Genomic DNA, 10,085 nt, shown 5'->3' with positions numbered 1-10,085 from the left:
TCTGATTCTTGTGTCATTGGACTGATGACAAAGACAACAGAGAAATGAAGCAGTAAAGATCAGAGACAGAGACAGAGCTGCTGTGGAAGCACAAAACTGTTTGATTGGCTCAGCGATTAAACTGGCCCCGCCCACTGAAGTTGAGCTCATCCAATGACATTATTTGTTGGTCATTGTGCTGCAGTGGAAGAACATTGTTCATGTGTTGTCTGTCTGGCTTTAATAACTCCAAAGACATGTTGCTGCACCTCTTTTTGCTTCTATCTCACATTATAGGTGAGTTTAAGAACAGGGATTAAAGTTTAGTTGAAGCTGCTGCATTAAGCAGATATACAGACTGCATTTCACTACTTTTCTTCTTTCTTTTTCCAGGACTCACATTATAGGTGTGTAAGATCTCACCTGGATGCCTTCTGCCCTCACAAAATCAGGTTTTCGCCAGAAAACTTCCCTAATATCTACAAAGGTGTTTCAACACCGTTCAGACAGACATCAGTTTATCTGCCAGTTTTGAAAACTACATAGTGGTGCATTGTTTTGGCAGTGTTACACACCGAATGGACCCAGTGCAGGTGGTGGGAGACAGAAGGACTCTGGCCAAAATAACATCTCTGATGGACAGAGTCTCCACCCCATGCATGTAAATGTTGCTGAACTACAGAGCTCCTTCAGTGACAAACTGCTGCGTCCTCAATGGATGAAGAAGTGATTCAGCAGGTCCTTCCTCCCTGCAGCTTCAGACTGCACAATCAGAACTGTTCCCAACAATCAGAGAGGTTTACATCAGCGCTGCAACTGATTCACACTACAACCTGGGTTCACCTCTTATCTGTATTTAACTTTATGTAACTTTAATACCTGTACAGTACCCTGTTTTGGGTAACTCTTGTCCATGATGTAAATAACACATTGTGTTTGTTTCTGTTCTGTGTGCTGTTTGTTTGTAAATGTGTTTGGTTCGGGGGGGTTCTCCTGCTGTTACAACCAAATTTCCCCTTATGGTACAATTAAAAGATTATTCTGTTCTGTTCGTTTTAGTGCTCTGGGATTGACAACCAGGAGTCATTGTGATTGACGTGAGTGATCATTTTCTTAGACAATAGTTTCAGGTTTTTATTTTAATGAGGTTTCATTTCAGTGAAGTTTGTGGTGTACTCTTCTTTTATCTGACCCAAACACGCGCCAATGAGAGGGACAAAATCCTCTGACTCTGCTTCCAACAGGAAGTGACTGCTAGTCGTTGCTATAGCAACATGTAAACACTGCTTTTGCGTGGAAACCAGTTAATGCAGTTCGCTCCAGGTTGACGCGCATGTCGTTAAATACAGAAAAGCGCAACGCGCCCGGTCTTCAAACCTGACGTTTGAAAGGCTTTTGTATCGTTTTCATTCATAACAGGAGCTGTAGTTTAGTTCAGTCACTGACATCTGTCATGTCGGGGCAAAGAGGAAACCAAGAGCAGAAAGAAACAAACACAGAGCCAGGCGGAGACACCGCGGAGGAGGACGGCGGGGAGCCGGGAGGAGAGGAGGTGAGGTCCGGCAGTTCGGCTTCAGGTGAGTCCAGGTGGGCTGGAGCTCCTGACAGTGCTCGGATAAAGAGAATGTGACCTTTTTCACAGCAGCAGAGACTCGTGTGGCGCAACTCACATCAAAGGTTTTATTGCACTGGAGGGGAGAAATACTGAAATGCTGTTTGTCTGGATTGTGACTGAGCACGGCCAGACTCGACAGCACCTCTGTGTCTCTGTGTGTGGTTGCAGTCAAGGTGGTGCTGGTGCCGGAGGGCCACGTGATGACGGTGGCGTTTGCTATCGAGCTCAGCATTCACGAGCTGAAGCGTCACCTCGCCTCAGAGCTCCGAGTCCCAGCAGACGTGCTTCAGATCTCTCTGGACGGTTCGTTTCTTTCTCCTGACCCAGTATGAACCTTCCAGATCCCTCAGGTCATCTGGATCCGGTTTTTTATCAGTTCCCAGAGTCAGAACCAGACACGGAGAAGCTGCATTCAGCTTTTATGCTCCTTATATCTGGAACAAACTCCCAGAAAGCCTCAGATCAGCTGAAACACTCAGTTTATTTAAATCCAGGTTGAAGACTCACCTGTTCTCAGCTGCATTTGAATAAAGCACCAAATCCACACTTTTAAGCTTAAATTTCAAAACTTACATTTAACTACTGATTTTATCTTTTGCTTATTTTTAATCAATCTTAAATCTTGCTTTTTATTTGTTTTTGTTTTTAATGTCTCTGTGAAGCACTTTGAATCACCTTGTTGTTGAATTGTGCTCTATAAATAAACTTGCCTTACTTCCACAAGTTTTTCTACAGAGTCGCACTTTGAACATGACGACTAGTGGACATAGGTGTCAGTTGTCTAGACAACCCTACAAAGTCTTTACCGTCCTGCCATATGACAGTCACTAGTATCCTGTCTGGTAGTTGCTTCAGTTATTTGCCTTCAAGTTGAGAGGAGTGTTTTTTCATTTCCTATGATGTTTGGTCACCAAGTCGCTGCGAGCTGCTGCCTGTGTGGATACAGATTAACAGGTCAGTGTGTTTTTAGGCAGAGCGGTGGAGGAACACAAGAGTCTGATGGAGCTCGGCGTCAGGCCTCACAGCTCCACCCGGATGGAAATGAGCTCCACTGACCCAAGCTTCCACCCACTCCGCCCTGTTCGCCCCCTAGAGCACGACAGCATGCCCGATGTTATCACCGTCCAAGTTGAAGCAGGTACGAATACAGAAGCTGCTACCTGTCCGTATACACAAAGTGCTTCCATTAGACATGAAAGCACTAAGAAATCACGAGTTACATCTGATTTATATAAAACTACAAGACTCCATAGGAAATAACGCTGTAAAGATAAGGACAAGAGAGAATCCTCATAATGTGACGTGCATTCATTTGAACCGACTTTTAGCTAAACAAGTTTGCCAGACCTGGTTTAATCCTGGTGCCAAGCTAAAGATTTCCATACAAAGATATGCAGTCATTGTCTCTCAGAGGGGGGGGTGCTTCAGGGGGTGGTGGTGGAGATTGAGCGCCCACGCCATCAGAAAGCCTTCCTCGGTGGCTACAGGTATCGGCTGACGGGGCTGGAGTACCATCACGCCGCAGTCCAGACGCTGCCCAAGAGGAGACCTGATAGAGGAGTGGCGGTCTTCAGCCGCGACACACAGGTACAGAAAACAGCTTCAAAAGCACCACAGTTTATATCAGAGTCAAAACTGGGACTAAATAAGTCTTTACATAAATAATGGAAAAGATCGGCACAGGACGCCCAGACTTCATGTTCAAATTAAACAATGTAATTCTAGAGATAAGCAGCGAGTGTAATGAGCTCCCTGGACCAACAGAGACAAACGCCTCTGAGGATTACAGCGCTCAGCTGCGCTGATGTGCTCATTTAAACATTCATCTACTTTCTTTGGTTAAAATCTCTTAAACTCTCCACACTCGAGGTTTTATATGGTCAGTGCTGCAGCTTTCTGTCAGTTTTACCTCACAGGGGATCTTTTCTTATTCCTTTCACTTATCCCATCACAGTCAATACTTACTTAATTTCAGTTTGAATTCAGTTTTAGTTACTACTCGAGTACTATTACACCAAATGTCAATGAGATTAACATTACAGTAATCTTATTATTTATTAAAAACCTTCCATTAACCACATTGAAACAAAACCCAGCCGAGTCAAACAAAACAAAGTCACGAGGTCTGTCTGCAGGCCGGAAGCTCCTCACACAACTTTCACATTTTTTGGTGTTAACTTTGGCTACATGTTTAAAGACGTTGCTCTTAAAGCCAGTCGGCCCCTGATTTAGTTTGTTTTCTCTGTTTCAGACAGTAGAGCTGAAGTCTCAGGCTCAGCAGTGTCCAGTCAATGCCTCCACCCAGATGACTGGCATCGGCTGCTACGTCTCCTGCATGAACGACAGGTTGGTGACTCCAGGGACATACACCACTGCTGATGAGCACCACGACCGGAGGCTGAGAGCTGTGAGTGTACACTGAGCGTGTGTGGTTGCAATGCAGTGTTTCTGAGCACCTGCTGTACCAAGTGTTTGGACATACCTGCTCTTTCATGCTGTTTCCAGCTCTGTAGAACAAAACTGAAGAGATCAAAACTAGGAAATAACACATTTGAGCTTCATAGTGCGAGTGATGATTCAGTGTTGCCTTGACTTCTGAATAGAAATGTGACCAGCAATGCTGCGCTGTTAGAGCTCAGCATGCTTTATGGTGGGAACACATGCTCAGATTTCTGAGGCTTCAGGCTGCTGGCCCTCTGTGTTACAGTGAAGTCTTGCTCTGCTTCTTCATCTCGGGGATTCACGGTGTTTGAACTTTCAGATTTTTGGTGTTTGAAATGGTTTCGATGTCTTCAGTCTCGTTCTGCATCACAGAAGATGAAGAGCAGTTTGTGTGTGTAGTTATCATATACGCAGTCAATTCAGTCCCACTAAATATAAAAAATACATTTAGTGGGACTAAGTATATGACCCGTCACACACCCAGGTGATCCGTCTGCAGACGTTTGCTCGGCGCTGGTTGGCCCAGCAGGCGGTGGACCACCTGCGGAAGGAGCGAGCCCGGCGGTCGGCCTGGCTGGAGATGCAGGAAAGGAGGAGGAACGAGGAGAAAGAGGAGCAGCTGAGAGACCGCCGAAACCGCTGGCTGAATCCGAAGAGGCAGGAGGACTTCAACCTGCTGTACCAAGCTCTGGAGAGTAGGCTTTAGGGGCAGGAGGAGTTCCCCGCTTTATGTCTGCGAATGCAGCAGAGCAGTTACGTATTTAACTTTGTGTGTCTCAGAGTGGAGGAACGAGGAGGAGCAGAGGATCAGCTCGTCCCTGCGAGGAGCTGAGAGGAAAGCAGCTCTCTGTGCGCTGCTGGACCAGGAGATGGATCTCATTGCTGCTATCGGACGCCATCACATCGCCGTTCACAGCGACAACTACGACAAAGCTGTCAGGAACTTCCTGGACAAGGTCAGAGGTCGCTCCACCTACTCTACTCCAGCTCTCAACCCAATTTCATAATTTATCTTTTATATGCAAATGAAAGTCATCAGTAAACACAAAAAGAGAACCATGGTTAAGTGTGTAGTCACATCATCTTAATTTGATTTGGATTTTACGCACCTTCAGTTTGTTGCGGTGCTCGTTAGAAGATGTTTAATACAAGGTGGAGCCTGTTTCATTCTTATTCACGGCACTTCAGTCAGTGCAAGGCTGCTTGCTACACTAACAAGCACTCTCATCACATGCTTTCGTAGCACGATGTTCCAAAGAGATTCTAATGCTGTCAGTAATGTTTGGGTTTCTTATGGTGTTTCACACCAAATGTGACAATAAGCTTGTTGTTCGTTGTGAATCATCGATGCAACCAGAATCTAAAAGTGTGCCGGAAGAATCTCAGCTTTCGTTACATAATGTAAAGCAAATTTTTGGCCACAGATCTAATATTTTATGCTGTACTGACATGTGTTATGAGGCATAGCTTCTAAGTTTGAAAACCTGATCTTGCATTCTTTCCGATGGCCAGCAGAGGGCGACTCCTCTGCTTGTAAAAAAAAAACAGTTCAGTTCTGCAGGAGTTTAAAGAAATGACTCGTTTGGCTCACTTGATTAGAAAGACTTTCCTGATCAGTCTTTATTTAACGTATCCTCGTTGGAACCGGAGAGACCTTGCACTCTTTCCTAAGCGACTGTCCAAGAGTGGAGGGTGCTCTGGGAATCCATCCTACCTGACAAACCATCCTACCCGTTGTTTCTACACATGCGCACAACACGGAATTAAGTGGCGACCTGCCCTACCCTTGTGAATATGAGCTAGAAACATACTTTAACGGGTAAAACGAAGTGGCAAACCGTCATACCTGCGTAAATTTGCTGGAATTACTCTGTGACAGCAGAAATGTGCATAAACTACTTACGGTAGGACGTTTTGCCAAAGTAGGATGGTTTGTGAAAATAGAGGGTCCCTCAGTTTCGAGTCAGATCCCCACCCACACGGTGATCACAGAAACACTCAACTTTAAAACAGGACTTGGGTGAGACCTTGGTGGCTACAGCCATCTTTTATATACAGTCTCTGGTTTCTCCGTAAACGCTGGGGTTCAGGTCACTGTGGGATGTTCAGAGCAAACTTCAGAGGAGCGTTCGGTCTCACAGGTACTGACGCTGTGCTGTATCTGCTCCAGTCTGCGTCTCCTCATCAAAGGCGAGCAGCGGATGGTCGTCTGATTGAGATTGAAACTCAGAACACCATCAGAGCCCGAGAGCTGCGAGATCTGTACAACAGCATCAGCCTGACCACCGTCAGCCAGGAGCAGAGGCTCCACTTCCTCATGACACTGAAACACACTGTCAAGGTAAAACGCACACAGTTCTTTCACAGCTAACGGTACCCTGATGTCGTCCTGTTATTATTTATATTAGTTTGGGGCCTTTTGCCTTATTCAGTAACGTAGTCATGGGGAGGGGACAGGAAAGCAGGGACTCGCTGAGCACTAACAGGTCAGACTGAGACACAACATTTCAGCCTTGTAGCAGTTGGTCAGCTGCTCATGCTGTTACGTTTTTATCAAAGATAAGTGGAAGTGAATCGCGCACGGTTCATAGCATAAATGAGTCCTGAGGCTCAGTGGTTAGGACCACTGCCTGCACAGTGAGAGGTTACTGGGTTCATTCCTCTGGGAGCTTCAGTTTTCTCCCCTTTGAATGTTTCACTGTGTCACTCTGAATCTCATGAGTTTCACTTCTTGGTCAAAAGTGTTATTTTTAGAATAAAACAACCTTTTCATAACCAAAACCTTGACTATTACAGGAGTGTACACATTCAACAGAAAACTATTTACTGTCACCAAAATCAACTTTAAACAATACTTAAAATGCCAAATATACGATATGAAGCTCAGACAAGTAGTGCCCTTCAGAATAAAAGTCTGTGCTTTGTGTTGCCCTGTTCATAATTTGACACATCAGCTTTACTGACCTGGAGATACGTACGTACATCAAAATACCGTAAATATCTGTTTTACATGAGCAGTGCGGTTGCGCTGAAGTTTTCTTCCTTCCATGCTCATTGGACAGGAGCAGGAGTGTGCGTTGACCCGGGACATCGTGGATTTGGTTGACAGGGAGGTAGACCTGATGACTCGAGGGGTCAAATCAGCCAAGTTGGAGGGCCTGAGGAAGAGGATCTGTACTCTGTTACTTCAGTACATCAAAACTCCAGCTTTCAACCCTGAGGTGGCCAAGCTGCTGACGGTGAGCGACCATCCCTCCTCATCTCACGTGTTTGGCACAATCTCAAATATGATTTCATATGTAAAATTAAAAATCTGCCCCAGGTTCCCCAGAATCCTTCCCAGCTGAAGAATGACACGATACTCTGCCAATACTGTCATCGTTACCTGCGCCTCACAGACTTCATTATGTCGGCCAGCGGCAGTCCGAACCGCCAGTGCCGCCAGTGCGCCAGACTCAACAACATAGCCAGATCTCGCCATGACTTCACCTTTTACAAAAGCATCCTGATGAGGCTGAGAGCCGACGAGCAGAGGCTCAACGCAGAAGCTAAGATCCCCTTCCTGCTGAAGGTGAACTGCTTTCATTGTGTATAATGAACAGCTCCACTGATTTCACTCTTTTGTTTACAGAAGTCTGCCATCTTCATCGTTTCAGGTGCAAGACATGCAGTACTTGGTGGAAGCAGTGTGGGCGTCCCGGTCGGCCCTCAGCGCCAACATCGACCTCTACAACCTGGCGTTTGTTCGGTGGGATCGTCAGAAGGACTGGAGCCCCTGGAACTGCATTCTGCTGTCCAAAGAAGAGACCTCAGCTCACTTAGAGGTGGAGGACGTCCACACGGTCTGTACATGTCTGAACAATATCAATGTATCTTTTGTTGAGAGAAAGTCCGTATTAGGACCGCCTCTCTCAGTTTCCACTAGAAGGAACTCTGACTCTGTTTCACTTCTGAATCGACCTGCTTAATGCTACCGCGTCCAGTCCACCGTCTACATTTCACGCTTTGCCCGTCCAGAACGTGAAGTGTTCACGCATGCAGAAGTTACAGTAAGTTGCAGTAACAGCAACAGAGGGAGATATTTTATTTCCAGCCAACATGAAAATGTAAACAGACAGCAACACATTTACATGTAAATACATATTAGTCCCTAGCTTAATCGATTCTGACGATTTAGGACCTTGGAATGTACTTATTGGCACTTTTTGCTCATTACCGACTTCTTGGCTTTAAATATATTATATATTATCTCGCCCTGCTGGTAATGCAACTTCTGCATATGTGTCTATTTCATGTTTTGGAGAGGTAAAGTGTGAAATGGACACGATGGACGGCGTGCCTATTACACGTTTTGTGGTTTGACATCCAGAGCCTGAAGCCATCAGACCAGAGCTGTTGACTCGTTCCGTTACGGATGGTTTGTGGCGCAGCACCTGCTCATGTTTCTGGCTCCAATGTTGTTCTTAGTTTTGTACAAAGCTTACATATTTACACTGTAATTGAAGGCACTCTGCGCATTTTCTAATACTTTCCGATGTACATTTGATTGTTTTACATTTTATTTGTTTTGGTGGCGTTTTACATTGTTAAGCACTTTGTGCAGCAGGGACTGTTTGGAAATGTGCTGTATAAATACACTTGCCCTTGATGAATTCTCTAAGTCTGTGTGTGTTTGTGTGTTCAGACATACGACACAACGTTAATCCACGAGATCGAACGCAAACACGCACAAGCTCGACGCCACTTCAGCCAGGTTCCCGTTATGTCCGAGCAGCTGGATACTCACCCTGCTGCTGTCCTTGGCAACCAACTTGTCTCCAAGCCCATTACCATGGCAATAATCAAGCATACCAGAGACACTCAGACCTCAGATCATTAACTCTGTGCAGTTTTATTTCTTCTGCCTCATATTTCTTGTAACTTTCATTTGAAGTCTACAGTAAAGCTTATGTTGGTTCTGACTTTTGTACATTTATTTCTCTGATTTGACTTTTAAGGTAGAGGCTCATCTTAAAATGTCTCATACAAACATCTCAAGGATGTTTTGAGTTTGCCAAGATGTTCAGCTTTATGAAAAGTCATGTGCTTAACAAGCTTTTATATTCATAGCTTGATGTTTGGCCTGGTATGCAGGGTGAACTGTGGGGCCTTATTCAGTATCAGCGCAAGTTGCCATAAGAAGACATTCAGTTTCTAGATGATGATACTCACACTTACCAGGGACGGCAGAACAGAATCCCAGCAGAGACGGGATATAGGACAGACTGCTTTTAGATTTTAACAAATTAAAAACTGTTCACAGTTACAGATTGTGTGTCCAAATGCAGGTTAAAGCTCCATCATGCAAAGCAATCTTCTCTGGACCATTGTTTCAAATTTGAACTTTTTTTTGGCAAATGTGGATGTGTTATTAGACTAAAGGGGGGGGGGGGCAACCCGCTCATTATCAGCGCAGAGTTCAAACACCTGCGTCTCAGATAATGGTGGTGCCTCAGTGGAACCAGCAGTGTACTTGTAGAGTCCATGTGCTGAACTGGCCAGCCTGCAGTCCAGACTTTTTACTAGCTGAGAACATCTGGAGCCTCATAAAGCAAAAGAAACCATAAAGATTACTCGAGTATCGAGCAGCTACAATCCTCCATCCTCCCCCAGGTCCAGGAGCAGAAACAGATGTTACACAAGCTGTCGCTGATTTGCGACCCCTGGACACTATCAACCTGTTATAAACAGGTAAATTCAAAGTAAATTCAACAGCATCAACATCTTTAATGTAAATTGATGTCTGCTGCTCTCAGTGTAATTTACCATTGACCATGAACACCGCAGCTGCTCTGCAGCAGTCAAACAACACAACTCAATGAGCAACAACTTTCTGCAGCTAAATGAAGATAAGACTGAACATGCAGAGATATGAGAGGAGGAAGAGGCTGAAGGAGGAGGAAGAGGCTGAAGGAGGAGCAACACTGTCACAGAGCAGAAAAGGACTCCCACTGTCAGATACATTCAATATGTGAAGCATACAGAACAGATAGTGTGTGGAAGATGCTGT

General features: G+C 45.1%; 1 protein-coding gene and 1 gene segment (V, D, J or C); both read left to right on the top strand.

The window, feature by feature from the left end:
• LOC102210889 (Ig kappa chain V-VI region NQ5-78.2.6-like) overlaps positions 1-405 on the top strand; it is a 73,042-nt gene extending 72,637 nt beyond the window's left edge. The window contains exons 5-6 of the V gene segment in view: positions 5-276; positions 373-405.
• Positions 406-1,260: 855 nt separating this feature from the next.
• On the top strand, positions 1,261-8,991 carry iqub (IQ motif and ubiquitin domain containing). Its single transcript, XM_005751331.1, has 12 exons — positions 1,261-1,556; positions 1,763-1,897; positions 2,565-2,732; positions 3,006-3,181; positions 3,846-4,001; positions 4,521-4,731; positions 4,817-4,992; positions 6,207-6,377; positions 7,099-7,275; positions 7,359-7,607; positions 7,693-7,878; positions 8,721-8,991. The coding sequence occupies exons 1-12, from the start codon at positions 1,433-1,435 to the stop codon at positions 8,913-8,915; spliced, it is 2,124 nt and encodes a 707-aa protein (XP_005751388.1). The 5' UTR covers positions 1,261-1,432; the 3' UTR covers positions 8,916-8,991.
• The last annotated feature ends 1,094 nt before the right edge of the window (positions 8,992-10,085 follow it).

Source organism: Pundamilia nyererei, unplaced genomic scaffold, assembly GCF_000239375.1.
Source record: "Pundamilia nyererei isolate P.nyererei 1_Seehausen unplaced genomic scaffold, PunNye1.0 scaffold00307, whole genome shotgun sequence".
In the NCBI taxonomy this organism is placed as follows: domain Eukaryota; kingdom Metazoa; phylum Chordata; class Actinopteri; order Cichliformes; family Cichlidae; genus Pundamilia; species Pundamilia nyererei.
This window is presented reverse-complemented; position numbering and strand designations above follow the sequence as displayed.